This window comes from Desmodus rotundus, chromosome 13, assembly GCF_022682495.2.
Source record: "Desmodus rotundus isolate HL8 chromosome 13, HLdesRot8A.1, whole genome shotgun sequence".
Classification (NCBI taxonomy): Eukaryota; Metazoa; Chordata; class Mammalia; order Chiroptera; family Phyllostomidae; genus Desmodus; species Desmodus rotundus.
Window position 1 is genome coordinate 829,145 of NC_071399.1, and position 18,939 is coordinate 848,083.

Here is an 18,939-nt window from a genome sequence, read left to right on the forward strand (position 1 = left end):
GTGCGCAAGGGCACCCCATTCCCACCTGGCCCTTCCGCGTCAGTGACCAGCGTTCGTAACAAGGGTACAACCCTGGTTCTCATTCTACGGTAGATTGTCATCTGCCTAAGTGTTCGTTGTTGGGTCTGTCACCTCCTTGATCCCCACATGCCCTGATGAAGCCAACCCCTGTCATTACTCAGCATGCAGCCCCTCCCAGGCTTTCTGGGGCCCTGGAGGGTCTGCTGGGGGCGCTCAACCGCAGTGCTCGCGAATGGCTGTGACTTCAGTGTGTCTTGTGCCCTCGCCAGCCGAGGATTCTGTGCCTGGTAGTCCTTCTGCACAGGAGCCTGTATGCTGGGGAGAAACGGATTGGACCCAAAGGGCCCCCGGGGGTGGCAAGGTCCTTCACGGCACAGCCTCAGTTCATAGGTAGGAAAGGGTCCATTATTCACGTCTGCCGGCTGCAAGCAGCGCTTGCGTCGGTGTGGAAGTGACCCGTGCGTGAAGGGACAGCCCATGGGGTCACGGGCTCACCTGTCTCACACCCACGATCGCTTCTGGCTCATGACTAATGAGTTGATGCCTATCCTCATATTTCACCCACTTCCCAGTTCTCGAGTCAGAAATGAGGCACATGAATTTGACTTTATTTAACGTGTCCTTGACCTTCATCAAGTTCTGAAGCCGTTTAACTGCTCCACCTACCTGTCACGTTTTCGACCTTTAGGTGGCCGTAAATAGGCGACAAGATTTGAGAACAAGACGTACAGCGCAGCCTCATGGAGAATGACAGGAGTTTCGGCATGATTTATGCCTCTCCTTACGAGCTACTCACCGTGAGCTTAACTTGTAAATCTCAAGGGGAACCTGGGAATGTGGAAGTGACAGGCAATCACAGCTGTGCCATTTTGCCAACGTGTAAATTCCGTAAAATGATGAACCACCTAATTACGTGTCATCCCTGCCAGTAATGAGCGCGCCGCACACCCACGCTCTCCTGTTTTACTTTGTTTACTCCCACATCTCTCCATTACAGCAAATTCATTACCGAGGATAAAAATCTTTCGTTCAGGATTTTTAGAAAGGTGGATACTAAACTTGGAGTCAGGTGTCAGGTAAATGAAACGTTCGCTCGGCCAACCAGACGTCCAGTCTGGGTGAGGGCACCCAGTCCAGACGCTGAAGGCGGAGCCGACAGCTCGGTGATTGACGGGACCCAGCCGCCGGAAGTGAAAGGAACCTCTGGAGGCGAGAGGGGCCGTGGGCACCTCTGACGCGCCAGGGGACTGTCCCAGGTGAGTAGGCCGAATGGCTCCAGGGTTTGACATTGCGGGAGAAAACGGGAAAGCGGACCTGTAGGTATTCCACAAATGACGTGAAGCCTATTCCGAGTGTTGACGATTTGAAAACCATTCATGTTTTGCTAACCGACCACAGTAGCTGTGGGGCCGCTGACCTAGATGATTCCGCGTAGGCCTTCGCACGGCTTTCTTAGACCATTTTTTAATATTGAACGAACCTGTGACTTTGGACCTATGCAGACATGGCCTCAGTAACCCTGTCTGAAAAAACTCAGGAGAAGTAAAACAGACAAACCAAAATACACTTCTTTGAACTATGGAGGTAAGAAATTGTGTAATAAAAAATACAGCCTCAAAACCGCATGGCAAACAATAACCTCGTGGATTTTTCCACATCATATTTTGTTGTCATTTAAGATGTGACTACTATGCTCTTGAACTTGTTCAACTGGTTTTAAAAACTAATTCATTTCCCAATTGCAGCTGACACGCTAGATTATGTTAGCTTCAGGCGCACGGTTAGACGTGGCGGTTAGCCATTTCCGCGCCGTATGCAGTGCTCTCCCCATGGGGTTTCACTTGACTTCTGCAGTGTCGGTAAAGAAAGAAAAGGCAGATTTCAAATGTCGTATTAAGAGAGACTTCTCCGAAGTTCTCAGGGTCAGCCGAGGTGGACCACTTTTGTGGCAGCTTATGGTTCGAGATGTATAACTGTATATAATTTCATTGGCTTGGACGTTAAGATTATGGCAATGAAACAATAAAGATTACCTGGATGAGCCAAGTATAATTGGTACTCATGAGTAAACTGTTCCTTTTTTCACAGAACACACTTCAAAGGGGGCGGGAAGGGGTGGGAGGCAGGTCACGGAAACGTGAGACGAAGCCTGGAATGCGCACCCACACGATCCAGAACTGAGGGTGAGCACGGGGCAGGTGAAGGCGACGGAGTGGAAGGAAGGCAGGTTGACGAGGGGACCTACCCCCCTCCTGGGCACCTGCGGGCGTCGCTCTCCCAGTCCCTCTCCTCCCTCAGCAATCCATCCTCTGAACGCCAGCCATTTATCTTTCGCTTACCATCCCTCAGTGACTTCCTGCGCAGGTGGAAGAGATCTAGAGGTGACTGACTGTCATATACAATTGTCATTCAAGTCATGGATCCCTTGGATTCTAGAATCATGGCTCGAGAGAGAGAGAGGGCCAAGCTCTGAACGTGGGATGTGGATCACTTTGGAATCGCCTGTCATCACCAGCTGGTCCTCTGTACCTGCCGCAGCTCTGGCTTGGACACTTCCCCACCTGCCACGGTGGGGTGTCTGGTGTGTCTTCCACACAGGCCTCCACACCTCCTCACACAGCCTCCCCTGTGCCCACCTGCTGGGTGGGCCCCTCCTGCCAGGCTGCAGGGGCGCTTCCCTCGAACTTCCGCAAGTGCCCCAGCGACCCAGGGACAGAGAGCCTCACGCTGGGCTTTCACACTGTGTCAGAGGCGAGCATGTGCTACTAAATTGGGGTGCTGTTTCAGGCAGAACTGGGTCTCAGTTTAACCACTACCTCGTAGCCCAGAAACGGAATTCTAGGGGTAGCCTACTAAATGGAGAGTCTTCAAGAAAACACACTTAAATTACAACTCGACGGGTTTAGGTTGCAGAGAACTTAGTAAGTGAGGAGATACCACAACGAGGGCTTATTAAATACGGGAGCAGTTTCCTCCTGATCTTTGTTCTGAATCCCAGCTGATGTGACCCAAACTGTCACTCTTGTTAGTTTGAACGGATCAGACCGAGATTTGGGGACGGGGGTGACAACTGGGCTGGGGAGTATACACGGGGACAGTCTGGCCCCCTCCCCTGTCGAGTCCTCACTGGCCCAGCTTGATGTCCCTCTTTACTTTTCCCCTCCTGTCTGGATTCCTATTTCCAGAGACCCAAATTCTGGAAATGTGAATTTATAATTTATAGTCACAATTTGAGTGCTACGGTCTACCAGTCCCACATGAACTAGTCCCTTCCTTGAGTAGTTAACTCTTAGAGTTCTGGTTTCAAGGGCAGCCTGGGAAATTAAAGAAAACAAGCGATTTATAGCCACGTTAACAGGAAAAGGCCCTGCTTTTGACATTCCCAACGTCATTTGATTTAACAATAGTCAAGAAAAGGCCAAACTATTTTGTGTGAAATGAGAACGCTGAACGTTTTCACATCAGAAATGCCATAACGGTCGATCTGAGCTTCCCTTAGAGACCTCGTGTTTTGATAGTTTAAAAAAGAATAAAGTTCATTCACTGAATTTTTTTCTGGCTTAATTGGAATGTGGCCGAGAAGAGACGTCGTTTCAGGCTGAGAAGAGCCGTGAGTACACAGAGATGCGTCCGTGCAGAAGGACCACCCCACCCACCCCTGCCACGACGTCTGGGAGGGTCAAGACCACCTCATGGTGGGGAGAACACTGTGTCCAATGAGAAGACAGAGTGATGATGAAGCTATGTGGCCTGGAAGGTACGTGGTGGTGGCCACAGAGAGTGAGGGGTAGTCGGGGGGGGGGGGGGGGGGCTGTGGCTGCAGCGGGGCGGACCGTGCCCTCGGAATCTGGGTCCCCATGGCGAGAACAAGAACAGAAATGACTCCACGACCTGCCAATCAGCAGAGGTTTCCTCTAACGATGCTTCCAGCTGTCTAGCTGCTAACCGGTCAGGGAGGCCCGCGTTCCACACAATTTCCACGTCTGTGAGAAGTGTCTCGGCCTCGCTTTGCTTCCTTACCTTGGTAAGCCAGTTTAAACCCTTGCCGGTTTTGGGAGTGGTCGCTGTAGAAGTGGACGAGGGTCTCGTGTGTGGTGCTGAGCAGCGCGGCGGGGAGGTCGGGGCCGCTGAACTGCCCGATCAGCGGGCTGGTGGGGTACGGCCCGTTCTGGATCTCCAGGAAGTCATGGTTCGCCTCCGTAGAGAAATTCAGGAACTGAATGTGCGCTCCTATGAAAAAATAGGCAAAATTAAGGACGGTTAGTATCGAAATGTGTAAAATCAAGGTGCGTCCAAGGTGAGTGCAATTTTTCGAGTGTCCTGAATGCTGTCTCTCCAGGAGGCAGAACAGAGGGGCAGGGGAACCGGAGCCCCTCCCCCATTTTGGATCACAGAGGGCCTTGGCTCGATTTCACTGCCCACCTAGGAGCTGTGTGACCTTCCTCTGTGCAGTGAATGTCCCTACGTCAGCTTCCTTGTCAAGCAGGAAGAGCATGGCACTGTGTCACAGGGACACGCAGGCGTGATGCTGGGAGTGCTGGCTGCTGCCCCCATGCCTGGCGGCGATGCTGTCCAGTTGCCGTTCTGACTGATGCACCTGTAAACGCAAGGTTGTAACTGCACGTCAAACCTTCCAGAAGGTGAGTTACAGCTTCTTCGTGGAAGAAGCTGATAGAGACCTAAAGATACAGGCAACGAACTTTGCAGGTGGCTCTTAGGTGGTCCGGCCACGGCACCAGAGGTCTGTTAGTTTAGCAGGTGCTTCTCTCTATTCTGTTTTGTGTGCAAGGCGAGGGCGGATGTTGTAAGCCTCGCTGGGACTGTCACAGTCCCGTCAGTGTGCACAGGCTGGCACACTGGACTCTGCCCAAATGGCCAGTGGCGTGTGGCTCTGTGTGCTGGACAAATCATGGCCGATGACTTTAAAGCAAAGCAAACCAGGATCACGTGGAGTCACTTGCTGGGGCGTTGCGGCCTTCTCGAACCCTTATCTGACTAGCGTGTCTGAAGTCCTTCAGTCGCTGACATGGTTTAGACAGCACTCTAAAGGCGTTTTACATAGAGCCAGGCAATTAACTGGGGTCTGGAGAGCCGAAATCCAGCCTTCTGGGAGCTGTCACGGATTATCCTGCCAACCAATCAGAAAGGCTTTCCTTGTGTTACTTTCCTGTGCTTGACAGATAAGAAGAGCTTTCACTTTGCTCTTCATCTAACACACTTGTTTCCTCTGTTTGGAAACTGAAGATAATGGTCCCCGTACTTAAGTGTGAACGCGGGCAAATGTGAAGCAAGCATATCGACTTAGCTATTGATGGAACGTGAAGTTGCCCTAAGCCAGAATTCAGGGCAAAAGGAAGGGGAAAGCCTCACGGACACAGCAGGAGGGAAGCTAACCCTGAAGGTGCTGGATGAAATGGGAAGTCGTCCAAAACACCCAGCTTGGTCCTCGATGCAGAAAACTCTGTGAGGCAGATGGCAGAGTGACGTTGCATCACTTTGCTGGTGGGCACAGGGTCTGGCCAGCTGTCACACCAGGGACCTCACTTACCCACTCAGTTTTCCCCCAGTTCCCCAGGAAGGTCGTTCTTATTATTGTCACTACTTTACAGGTGAGCAAACCGAGGCTCAGAAGGGCAAGGTGTTTGGTCCCCTGCACGCAGGGGATGCCGTGTAGTACACACCCCGCCCTGACGGACAAAGCCGGCCAGTCTCTGGACGTTATGCCCAAGGTTCTTAGGCGAGAGCAACACACTCAGGAGGTGTAAGTAAGTACTCCAGCCTTCCTGGAGAAAAGTGTTTGTGCTAAATTTGTTCAACCGAGGTTGGAAGAGGGAGAAAGAGAAGTGGAGTGTGGCGTTTTCAGGAGAAGGGGAGGAAGCAGAGACCTCGACACAAGTTGACCCAGATTAAGTATGGTTTTATAACGTGGGATTCATTAAGTCCACACGCATGGTCCAGCCCTGCTGGTCCACACACATGCATGGTGCAGCTGGGGAGGCACGTCCTGGCTGGGGGTCTGGGCCACACTAACATGGGCCCCAATGCACAACCAATACGGAACAGCTCTGTACATGTATAGCTTCTGTAATTATTTAAAAATGTCAAATATAAGTGCTGGAAACAGCCTAAGGGCCCATCAGTAAACGACTGGATCTGAAAACTATGGTACATTTACACAATGGAATACTACACAGCAGAGAGAAAGAAGGAGTTCCTACCCTTTGCAATAGCATTAATGGACCTGGAGAGCATTATGCTGAGTGAAGTAAGCCAGGTGGTGAAAGACAAATACCATGTGATCTCACCTTTAAGAGGAATCCAATGAACATGATAAATTAAGGAACACAAAAGAACAAGACACTTGGAAACAAAGAACAGACGGACAGCAGCCAGAGGGGAGGGCGGGGGGGAATGGTGGGAAGAAGGGGAAGGGATTGGACAAGGAATGTGTGTGAATGACCCACAGACATGGACAACAGGGTGGCAATGGACTGTGGGAGCCGGGGTTGGGATGGGCAGAGGAGGGCAAAGGGGGAAAATTGGGACAACTGTAACAGAACAACAATAAAATATTTAATAAAAGAGTAGAAGGAAAGAATATCAAATATGTTTCTTTTTTGAAGAACCAACAACGAGGTATCAATTTTCCTCTAAATTCCAGCAAATATGTTCAGACAAAAGAAATTTGGAAGCAAAACAAAAAGAGAGAGAGAGAGGTTGAGAGATTGGGAGGGAGAGAAGCAGGGATGTTGGGAGAGGGAAGGAAGGAGGGAGGAAGGACGACGGGTCAGTGGCTCTCCTAGCCCCTCCAGTCTGGCCTGTCCCCCCACTCTGCTGGGACGGGTGAGATACTCAACCCCTTAGGAGGTGGCACATTGGAATCCAATTTATTCCTCACCAGTTGCTGAATTATAAACACAGTTTTCTTTTGTAGCCTGATCCCCAAACCTGGTAAAAGAGACTTTTGTCACTAATAAATACATAACTGGTGCTAACACATCGTGTGTGTGTGTGTGTGTGTGTGTGTGTGAGACTATGTCAGGGCCCCTGGGGCCTGTGGTTTCCTAAATGCTCATCACATTTATCCCCAGAGCTAGACGGGAACACAAAACAACCAAAAACAGCTGCTGAACCCCCGACGTTTCCACACAAACAGGATCAGACAGGCTGTGAAGCCAGCGTGGGGCTCGAACACAACACGTTCCACGTTTGGGAGTAAAATCAGACGGCAGGGACACGGCCTAGAAGGTGCTCCTGCCAGATGCACACACTCAGGGCTTCAGAGTTTTGGTCTGGAGGATGTCCCGGAATTCATGGGGCCACACAGTCGAGAAAGAAACAGAAAACAGCAAGCCAACCACGGGGTAGAACCACGTTTGCAGACAGCCAACACCGCAGAAGCACAGGAAACAGGGAAAGGGGCTCCTTTCTGATCTGGACTTAAACTTGAGAGGGACATGGAATTATGAACTGCCGTATTAGGAACAAAATTAGCCTCATAAGCAGGACGACATGCCGGCCACCCAGCAAGCTGCCTGCACGCATCAGGAACTGGACCCAAGCCCAGGTCTGACCTGCCTTCCATGGGATTACGCAGCTGTCTGATTTCCAGCGAGTGTGACACCATAAAGCCAAAATGAAGGGATTCAAGTGAGCCAACGGAGTCGCTCTTGTCTGATCTCGAGCAATGCTGGGGCCTAAATGCTTTCACACAAGGAACCGCAGCCGGCATGCCCGCCTTGGGCGGAAGTCACAGAGCACGTCCCCATCCAATTGTCATTCCGCGTGAGAAAGTGAGTGTCAGGCGTGGGATCCTCGACCAAACTTTGAGTAGTCATGTGACCATGACTTCAGAGTAAAACCCTCAGTGTGTAGCTGATAGTTTGTGAATATGAATTGCTCTGTTTTGCATCTTTTGTGTATTTAAAAAATGGCAAAAGAGGTGATAGTTTCAGAGTTCAGGGAATACTGGAAAGACTCTTTCACACCGTCCCTACACCTCTACCAGCCCAAAGGACGGTCAGGTTGCTCCTCACGGGCGCGCTGTTAGTGCTGTGGGTCGTGAACACAAGTGGTAACGGTCAGCCAGGAGACACGAGGCTGCATTTCTGTCAACTCTGCCTTTAGGCATTTTCCAGGAAAACAGAGACAGAAATTCTGGGATGATGGGGCTCCTACCAAAGCCACACCGACCAGCACCGGGCTTTGGGAAAGGCAAGAAAACGGCATGAAATGACGGGGGATCTGGTTCGGCACCCGCAGGCAGTCGGCTGTGACCAATGCCACCGTGTCCACCCCAGGCACTGGCACCGCTTGAGGGCCAGCGGCTAAGCAGGCGGATGACCGAGAACTTACAGCAGGGACGCAGAGGGGTCTGGGCCCCCTGCAGCTCTGGCCTGAGCCCGGGAGGTGGGGTGCGTGGGCAGAATGGAGTGAGCAAATCACACAATGAAGGGACAGACACGACAGACACAGACTCACAGACACAGAGAACCGACGGCCACCAGAGGGAGGGGTGGGGGAGGCGTGAAGAAGGTGAACGGGAATGAGAAGTGCAAACTTCCAGGTATGAACGCGCAAGTCACGGGGATGGAGTTAGCGCGTAGCGTGGGGAATGTGGTCCATGCGATTGTGACTACTGTGTACATACGGTGCCCGGCGGGCCCCGGACTCCCCGGGCGATTGCATTGTAAGGCCTATGGATGGCGAATCACCGTGTTGTACATCGAATATCGGAGGATGATGTACGTCAGCTTCACTTTAACAAGGAAAAGTAAAACCAAGCAGAGCCCATGTGTCTTCCCTCCGACCCCTCGGGCCTGAACCAAGTGACAGGACCAGCCAGTCCAGGCCTCCAGGCCCCCACAGCAGGAAAGCAGCCCCCACTTTCGGGACTAGTGAGTCGGCTCGGGGTGAAAGCCACTCAGAGGCCCGTCCCTCTCGCGCAGAGCAGAATCACTGCCCCTATGCTCAGGGAGTTTAGGATTTAAAAAAATGGAACCAATCTAAAAACCTGGAAGCGACAGAGCACTTCCGTTACCGTTCTGTGAAATCTCTCCCCCTCGGCACCCACACGCCCTCCGGGTGGCCCCCAGGGAGCCAGTGGACCTGAACCTCACACGTGGGGGCCCCGTCGTGCCCCGTCTTTCTCCATGTCACTCTCCATGTCTGTCCACAGCTCACTCATGTCCCCACGCCGACCCAGGCCTGTGGGCCGCCTGCCCACGTCCCCTCCCAGCTCCTGCTGCTCGCTGCCCCTGTGTGCATGGCCCCTGCTTCCCTTCCATGGACCAGCTGCTGCGTTCCAGGTACAGACAGGGTCCTGGCAAAGCTGGGAGAACGTCACAAAAACACGCTCTCCTGGGGGAGGGATGCCCATTTCTGCTCGTGGTCATCCGTCTTTCACACATTTCATTAACGACAATTCTTTGGCACTTAGGTTCCCGATGCCCCTGTCCTAGGACATCGGGAATCTACTGTGACACAGCATCTCCGTGCGCTGCCCTTAAGGGGCCCACCGGTGGGAAAACCCCAGTTACCGGACCAGAACGCACAGGCGGCTGGGAGGCAGGCAGGAGAGGGCAGGACAGGAACGAGACTGCCGCGAACCCCGCGCACTTCTGAAGGAGGCTGGGGGAGATGTCAGTCAGTGCACAGAGCAATTAAAATGAATAATCTGATGGTTCAAGACTAAATATTGCAAAAAGCCAGTCTAATAAACAGACATCAGTACAACACATACATTAAAAAAATTACAAAACAATACTTAAATGTGCCATCCCCCTCAAAGGCCCCAAGACTGTTCGAAGTCAACAGTGACTGTCCCTGACTCCCGCGGCCAGATGACAGAGGCGGGGTTTTCAACGAGACGTCGCTAGTCCTGTGCGGGACGCTCTGCTTTGGGCTTTGTGCATCGACACATCACCGTTCCGCTAACTCCACCTGCCTTGGAAACAGCCGCACAGCTCACCCCATGTTCCCAATAACTGTGTGTTCTGCAAGCCCTTCTGCCCAAGCTTTTTTTTGTTTTTGTTTTTTTAGATTTTATTTATTTAGTTTTAGAGACAGAGGGTGGCGGGGGGTGGGAGGGGGAAGAGAAGGAGAGAAACATCAGTGTGTGGTTGCCTCTCCTGCGCCCCCTACTGGGGACCTGGCCTGCAACCCACGCATGTGCCCTGACTGGGAATCCAACGGGTGACCCTTTGGTTCTCAGGCTGGTGCTCAATCCACCGAGCCACACCAGCCAGGGCTGCCCAAGCTTCCCTTCAACCTGCAGGCCACCCGCCATCGCAGACCCTGCACGTCCACAGAGCAAGGCCCCCGTTTACTCAGCTGGACTCTTGCTGAGACACAGGGTACAGGGTCGAGTTTTCAGTACCAGAGGCGCCCTCACTCACCATAGCCAACGGGCAGGGTGATCCTCCAGCTGCAGTCGAGGTTGTTGGGGTACGCGCCCGGGAAGCCGGGACTCAGGATCACGCCGCCCATGCTGCTCCGTGTCCCGCCGCACGTCGCTGCCAAGTGAAGAAGGTTGGAAATCAACTCTCTCCGTCAGTACTATTATTTTAAAGAAATAGGCTAGAGATCTGCAAGATCCAGTAGGCAAAATGTCATCTCTGTATGGATTTCTAGCCCTCAAATCCCCAGCTCGAGTTAATCTTAAGCCACCAGCTAAAACAACAACAATCTTTCCATCTCTCCGATCTGTCACCCGGTCTTGGTATTTATTGTGGGCCACGGTGAGTTTCCGAACAAAACCTTGCTCTGTGCCTCGTGAAGAATTAGGAGCAGCAGGTGTTAGGGAAGCTGTTGTGCATCTTTGATTTGCTCGTGTGCGAGGCACGTTAAATAAAAGATAAACATCCATCGCGGTTGGCTAATAGAGGCTAACTATTCACGTAAACATTTGCTCACATCACACGGAGTCCCAGCAATGACATTATTCAAATGAATTCTCCTCGTGAGTGGACTTCAGGTCAAAGTTTAAATATTTCATCCCCAAATACCAGGGAGCGTTCTGCATCTAACACTAAACAAGGGTGAGGTTCTGCGTAAGAAAAAGCAGGGAGCGAGCAGGTGACCCCCCTATCGGGGCCCTTGTTCCCCTTCTCCCTCAAATCGCTTGGGAGCTTTAAATCTCCACACACATAGCTCCACCTTCTCAGGTGGTGTGGCCGCCTCGACGTCTCCTCTTTACCAAGAAACCACCTTTACACACACGCACGGCGTGCCGGCCACAAAGGACACTGCTCGCTAGTGGACGGATATGACATCGTGACCAGGAGCAGACGACAGGGATGCCCCCGGGTGGGGCTTTCATGGGGGTGAAGCCTGGGTGGTCCGAGTGGCTTGGTTCAGTTTTACTTTCTTCTGTGCGTAGCTCCACCTGTCTCCCGTTCAAGGTGGTCAGTTGTTCATTAGTGAGGACCTGAAGCCCCCCACCCGGTCCCTGGCCGTGAGGTTTCTGAGTGGGTCCCCAGGAGTTATTGGGCCTGAGGCCGGAGGGACCGTGAGGAGTGACCGAGTGACCATCGTCACAATCCATGCTCTGTGATCGTCAGACCTGACTGGTCATTTGTGAATGAGAATGACTGCAGGCCTACTGTGTGCCGACAGTGTTGTGGGCTGTGAGACCCCTGGGGCCACAGGGAGGGGAATGACGTGTGTGATGGCGTGACATCAGCATGGGAGACAGCGAGTCACACACACACAAGGAGGTGAGAGCTTCCCCTGAGCTCTGTTGTCCCGCCTAAAGGGGGGACCTGGGACGGGGCAGGCGAGGGTAAGAAGGGGGAGGCCCTGCCCTGGAGGCGAACCCGTGACTCACTGGGGAGTGTGTGCGTGACTGGGGGAAATTGAAAGTGATGCAGAAACACAGCAATATACATCACAGTGAATCTTTGAAAGGCTGGATCATCATTACGGACCCTCCCTCTTGTGTTAACGGGGCCTTTGAGGCAGGCAGGGCACTGCACGGGGAGGGTCGGGCACGGGGGCTCCTGTGGGGGTGGGGCCTGTGGTGGACAGACACAGTGCAGTGTGGGGGACAGAGCAGAGGGAGAGGTGCGGTCCCAGGGCCCAATCATGGAGCCACCAGCAGAAGCTGGGGCACAGGTCTTTTGTCTTGAGGAGGTGCCCGTGCTGATGGAGACTGTACGGATGCACAGCGTGTGGTGGCGGGGCGTGTCCTCACCGATGCACAGCGGGGTCGGGTAGTTCCAGCGCCGCACGGTCCCCGGCATGCAGGAGATGTGGGAGCGGCCCTGCAGAGACAGGCGACAGGAGACTCACGCTGTGCCCGTGGCCACGTCTGTGCGGCTTCCGATGACTTGGCCCCCCAAGTCTCGTCTGCGTAGCCACCAGGGGAACACCCGCTTTGAGAGAAAATAACTAGGAAAACCAAACGCTCGACTTCAGGGGAGCTCTCCACCACTCAGAAGCCGCTTCCACGTTGTGAGCCAGGCGGCCCCTGGCACCAGCAGTGTGACGCCTCTGATTCCCAAACCGAGGGGCGGAGACTGAGCGAGCGGCACAGGGGCCAGCTGGTGACCTACCTGCAGCGTGTAGCCGGGCGCACACTGGAAGACCAGCACGTCGTTCACCATGTACCGGTCCCCCGTCTTGACCCCGTTGCTGGGCACGGCAGGCTCCTGGCACGCGGCGAGGCCTACGGCTGCGGGAGGCAGACACAGTGAGGGTTAGGCCCCACACACCCCTTTCTGGCATCTGACTGAGAAAGCAGTTTTCTCTGCTGCTCTGCCCCCTGCAGGGAGGGCGGAGGCGTTAACTCTTCCCTGTTGGCCTGCCAAGAAGACTTTAAGTAACTTAATCAGTTTTGAGCTAATTCTTAGATATTATTTTATTTCATCTTAATGTCGATGCATCTTGTTTTAAAGATTGATGTTATTCTTGATTTCTTGAAGTGAAACTTGCGACATCTACGTTTCCTATAAAACACGTACATTCGAATGCAGATGCAATTTGAAGAGCCCTAAAGACTCAGGTTCCTTGTCAGGAGCAAAAGCCCATGATAGTTCTCTCGTGTCTTGTCTTTCAAACGTACTTAACCGTCTTTATGAAAGATGTTCAGTGTGAATCTGGGAACCCTGTTCCTTCAGGAAACTAACCCAGGGACAGATGTTCCATGTTTAAACTTGCCCATTTGAAGACAGCAGAAAATAATTCTCATGAACAGTCTTCGGTGGACACACCGCCATGCACAGGCCCTGAAGATGTGACCGGCACTTTCCTAGAGGAAATGGCCTTTAGCGAAGGCCCTAACAATGTGTTAAATATATCCCAGAACATTGGAATTCGGCCTAAAATGCCATCGAAATTATTTCCAAGTATTATTTAACACTTGTCCATAGACACCCTCACCGTACCCATAAACAAAATACGCAACATCGGACTTCACTGAAAACCCCCAAAGTCAGGGAGAAAATTACTAGCAGTTTTGAGACTGCAGACAGCAAGCACAGGGCGCTTCCGGGTGAGCGCAGAGCCGACACCAGCCCAGGGCGTCTGCCCACCGGGCAGGCCGGGCAGGCCTCGGAGGCACCAGAGCCCAGCCCGGGAAGAACACACCAGGGGCTGGTCCCTGCGGAGAGGCCTGGCTTTCTCTGATCCTCGCAGGGCTTCCGGCATCGGAGATGCAGGCAAAGGCCAAGGCGGTCCCGGTGGCAGGTAAGGTGCCCCACTAGGGCACACAGGCACGTCTGCCGAGCGGAGAGGCAATGCCCTGTCTACTCAACTCCCGGCCTCCGGGAGCGCGCAGGCGTGGAGATGCCTGACCCTGGCCCGGCCAAGCGAGCCCTTCACGGCACTCTGTCCCCGAGAGTCGCACGTCCTCGAGGTGAGCCCCACCTCTTGGCCTCGCTCCCCCCCCAAACCTGAGAGACCAAACAAAGGGCAGGAAGTGTCTTTGCTCCCTGTGGTGGCAGTGACAGGTCCGCCAGGGACGCCTGTGTCAGAGGGGCTGCCCCAGCCCACTGGCTGTGCTAACCGGTGATTGATCCCGGCCCGCGGCCTGGCGGCTCTGCCTGGGAGGAGCAGGTCTGAGTGGTGTTAACTACGTGTTTCTAAGTGGAAACGGATTTCTCCCTAAATGGCTGCACGTTAATAAGTAGGACGCGCCGTGGGCAGTAAGTGGCAATACTTTCTATTCCTAGCACGTTGGGGGCTTTTCGTAGCCCATAAAATTACTAAGGATGAAAGAGATACAATTGCCTGGGCTTCTCAGGTGTTTCCTTAGAATCTGTCTAATTTATCCATCTTTCTAACCTCAGAGTGCAGATTACAGTGGTATTTAAACTTCACGTTTTTGTCCTATCAAGTACTGGCAAGATCAGCTACCGTCATCACTTTTTATTTTAATCTGACCCTGAAAAAAGCGTACTTGAAATTCTCTTGGTGTGACATTTCTAACTGCAATTTGGAGCAGGGGAAAGGCTGTTTACGTTGATGACGCAGTGTCACCGGGGGACACTTCCCACTCACATTGGCCGTGACGGAGACCAGAGAGCAGCGAAGACCCCCAAGTGCACAAAGTGAACAGAAAAAACATTTTGAAATTAAAAGAACTATAACAAGTGATTCAAAATTAAATTTAGTTGCTAAGTCCCCCTTGCTTTACGAGTAATGGGTGTTTACTTACTCTATTTGTTCATTATGTGTTAATTTAACTGCATTTATTGTATATTGATTTATTCTTCTTTTGTTCTTCCTCGAAATGTGAATATAAATCCAATTCGGCTGTGAAAACATAACCTGCATTTCTAGCTGTACTCGCAGGATTATCAAAAGCTTTCTGAATAAATAAAAAACCTATGAACATTCCTGGAATCGGCGTGGGGTGGGAAGATCCCAGGCAGAGGTCACACGCAGGTCTTGGCATCTGAACTGCAGACGGAGTCACCTTCCTTCCCAGCCTCATCTGCGGCATCTGCCGCCTGCACTGAGAATGACCCAGCAGCAGCGAGAGCGGATTTACGTCACGAGTGGGGTGCAGCCTTCCTGTCTGGAAACCACACCTCAGGCACAGGGGACAGACGCGGACACAGTGCATGCTGGGCACGCGAGGCACCCACCTGTGCTTTGGGGGAGGGGGTGCCTTTTAGAGAAAGATCCACCATGCGCGTTCCAGCCCAAGACACAAAAACGAGAGGGAGGCGAGGTGGCAACAGCAAGGTGTGTGCAAAACCTCAGTAGCTTAGAAGACAGAACAAGTAACTTTCTGACCTCCGGCAGACGGAAGGGGGTGTGCCGAGGAGTTCTGGGGGAAGAGGGAAGGTGAGACTATTTGCATTTAGTCACTATTCTAACCAAAACAGGAGATAAAGATGTGAGGAGACCAGAAGAGCAGGCAGGGTGGCATCCGATGCGCATGAGCTGGAGCGAAGGTGGCCCTCGGTGTGTAACTATACGGTCTGTCTCTGAAGCATCTGAAAAGAGAACGCCCTTTCGCAAACCCTCGTTTGGGGCAGCGGTTTAGAGGAATGATGTTTCAGGTGAGCGAAGCCGATCACTAATGCCGTTAAATCCCGGGTGGCCGTCTCGTGTAAGTGACAGACATCTGTCACTTAAAAGGTATTTTAGGCACAAAAGCAGACATGCGGAAAGATACATACAAATAAAGAACTGCTCTGAAGACCTCCTAAAATAAGGTTGTGAAACACCACCGTCTGACAGGAAAACCCCAAATCCCTTTTCAGAAGGACAGAAATCCGGGAGATCAAACTGTCACCCCGCAAGTGCCTGTGTTACAGAAAGGGCGCCCGGTTCCCTCGGAGTGCAGACCGCAGACACCCTGTGTTGTCACTGATACCCCGTGTCATCGCCGACACCCCGTGTCGTCGCAGGTGCGGGAGCAAAGGCTGTAAGGAAATGCTCCTGTAAGCGTTTGTTCACGGACCACCTGACAGGAATCACCGGGTGCCCCGGTCAGACAGGAGGACAGCTGTGCTTCCCGAAGGGCCCGCCTCCTGCTGGACAGAAGCAACACAGCAGAGGGAGTGTCTCGTGAGCCAGGGCGTTTACCCCGCCTTATCCGTGGATGTCGGCTCCGGTTGAGTGGAAAAGCTGGGACCTTCAGAAACCTGCCGATTTATAAAACTGTGATCACTTTTAGGAGGAAGCAGAAGAAGCTTTTATCTCTGTGCCTCTAGCCCGCGGAAGCAGAGACTGTGAAAACAACGAAAACAACAAACGTGAGGAAGTCCAGGTCTGACCGTGGAACGTGAAAGTCGTGCCGCAGAGTTGTCTCCCTGGCTCTCTGTAGCCATCAGTCTGAATCTACCCAGCACAGCTCAGGTTGCCGAAGTCTTGAAAATGATTTTGAAGCGTGATAAACACGCAATTTTTGTCGGATGTTTTGAGCCGAAAAAATGAGACCTTTGTAGATGCAGTTGAAATAACTTTGAGCCTTTTCTCTCAATTTGGCGCAGGCCCCATTCTGAGAGGTAGAGTGTAGGGCACGGGTGGCAAACACGAGGCCCGCGGGCCACGTCCGGCCCGGGACCTTGTTTCTACCTGGCGGCGGCGCCGAGCTCTCGCTTAACTGTTAAGGAGCAGTCACAGTTGCACAGCCCTAACATTACACTCGGCCGTTTGAAGGCAACTGCGAGGCTGATGCAGCCCCGGTGAAAAAGAGATTGACACTGCTGGTGTATGGTTTTTAGACTTCACAACTCAAAAATCAATCACTCCAAGGGGGAGGGCTCCAAGCAGTAATGAAGAAAATGACCAAAGAGAGAGGAAAGCAGAGCCAAAGGAGACATGAAAAGAGGTGGGTTACGGGGCGGGGCCCGGGAGTTGGGGAGCTTACAGGCAGAGGGACGTTCAATGCCAGGCCGGTCCTCCGGCGCACTGCCAAACACACAGGCTGCTTTTACGTTTGAAAAGTGTGTGGCGTGCACTGTTTATTATAATTAATTAAACAGTAACTACTCCTTTGCACAAATCTCTCTCTTTGCACTACCGGTCTGACACAACCTGCGACAGAAGCGTTGCTGATATTCCCCGTAAACCCGTGACTCAGAAACCGCTCGAAAGGGCAGACGACGAGTCGGAGAACAGGTGGACAAAGAAATCACAGGTCCGCTCAGGGAGACCCACACGGTAGGTGCTGTTCGTGTTCCTCCACCGTCGACCACTGCACTCGAGTTCAGCCTCAGCGACTCAGAACTACATCCTACGGCAGGTGCGGTCATCGTCTGCCCCCAGGGTTTCCGAGAGAAAAAGGCCCCTCGGGTTTGGCGTGAGGGCGAGGACAGCCACTTGTCAGTCTCCTCAAGTGGCTTTGCTTATGTGTCGGAGAGACCAATGGGGGTTGTTATCAGTTGAAACACGGACATCTAATGCGTGCGATGGTGGGACACACAGCCGTTCGCATTCCTCCCCCCGAGGACCAGCAGCCGCACTGAATGGGACTTTGCGTGGATCTCGGCATCGCACGCATCTACAGAAAATGCAAGATAGCTCGTAAGTGTGTGGAGATGAGGAGCTAAAAATCATTCACGTCTTAAACCAGCAAATCGTGTAAGTTTCTATTTAAAATGGAGTACTGAAAAGAAGATATCCTTATCTCTTTAAAATCTCTTTTTTCCCCCGAATTGGACATAATAACCTACTGGTCGAATCATCTGAAAATAAACAAGGAAGCCAACACAATTTACTGGGTTCTGCTGCAAGATGCCAGGAAGTGGGTAGTGGGAGACGCTCGATATTTTCTGGGATCCCAAGGAGTTAAGCACTTAGTTGTGTTTAGAGGACATGGGAGTGAACATGTGCGATAACTGGAGCACATAGATAACAAGTGCTAATAAAAGGTAGAGGTCGCAGACACGAGCCTGGGCTGAGCCGATCTGGGAGCGTGGGGAGGATTCTCGAGGGCACAGAGGAACGGGAAGCCTTTGTGTGAAAACAGACACGGAGCCGCTGGGCTCCGTCTGGCCAGGTTCACAAGGAAAACTGGTGACGGCTTGGTTGACATGTCACGTGGGACCCGTGTCAGGGGATTTAGCAGGAGGCATGGTTCTGCTCAGAGACGTTTGGGGATAAGCCCAAGCGTGGCTCTGCGTTGGAAAAGGCAGACAGAAAATCCAGTGGGAAGTTATGGCTGTTGTTCATGAGAATGACAAGATTTAGGAGAACAGATATTTAAAAATGAAATCAGGGAACAAACGAGGAGTGTTAGGAGGCCCTCCCCCCTGGATACAGGCCCCTTAGGAAGAACTGCGTGATGATGGTGCGCGGGGGTGGCAGCCCTGGAGGGGAGGAAACTTGCACTTCACTGTCGCTGACCTTGCAGGACGGAGAACAGACAACGCTGAGGAGCGGGGGCAGGGGGGCCCAAGAGTTAGGGGGATGGGAAATAGCCCTGCCTCACCTCTCCTTCTCAAACTGCTGCAAATTTTGACACTCCAAGTGTTTCTCACCAAACACTCCAATCCACTAAAGTCCACGCCCACTTTCAAAGACTCCTCACAAGCCTGGTGGGATTGAGGTTCTCAGCACTGGCTGGTTCGCTGAGTCACGGAGTGAGACGTCCTCACTCGCTCCATTTCTAGCACCTTTGTCCCCTAGAGCCTTCCCAGGGCACATTTTCGAGACTGACTGTAGAATAGAGGATGTCGCAAGCTTTCACATCCAAGGGGTACACCTGATGGAATAGCATCTCAAATTTTGGGTTAGTTAAGAAGATCCTAGAACCAAAGGAATAATTTAAAAAATAGAATAATCATCATTTTCAAATGACCACAAGCTGTCAAAAAAGTAACGTGTTTTTGCATGCGGGCCTATTGAAGTATGTTTTAGGGAGAAGGAAGCTACTCTGGATTCACCCAGCTGGGGTGCCCAGAGAATCGGTATGTGTGGATACTGTCTCCTCCATATCTGATACATATTTTCCCATCACGT

General features: G+C 52.3%; 1 protein-coding gene across 1 annotated transcript in view; it reads right to left on the reverse strand.

Annotated features, from left to right (window-relative positions):
* CSMD1 (CUB and Sushi multiple domains 1) overlaps positions 1–18,939 on the reverse strand; it is a 1,050,215-nt gene that overhangs the window by 71,486 nt on the left and 959,790 nt on the right. The window contains exons 38-41 of the mRNA XM_053916503.2: positions 12,576–12,694; positions 12,215–12,284; positions 10,419–10,535; positions 4,042–4,251 (exon numbers count right to left, since the gene is read on the reverse strand). Coding sequence (XP_053772478.1) covers positions 4,042–4,251; positions 10,419–10,535; positions 12,215–12,284; positions 12,576–12,694 — 516 coding nt within the window. The remainder of the gene's footprint in view (positions 1–4,041; positions 4,252–10,418; positions 10,536–12,214; positions 12,285–12,575; positions 12,695–18,939) is intronic.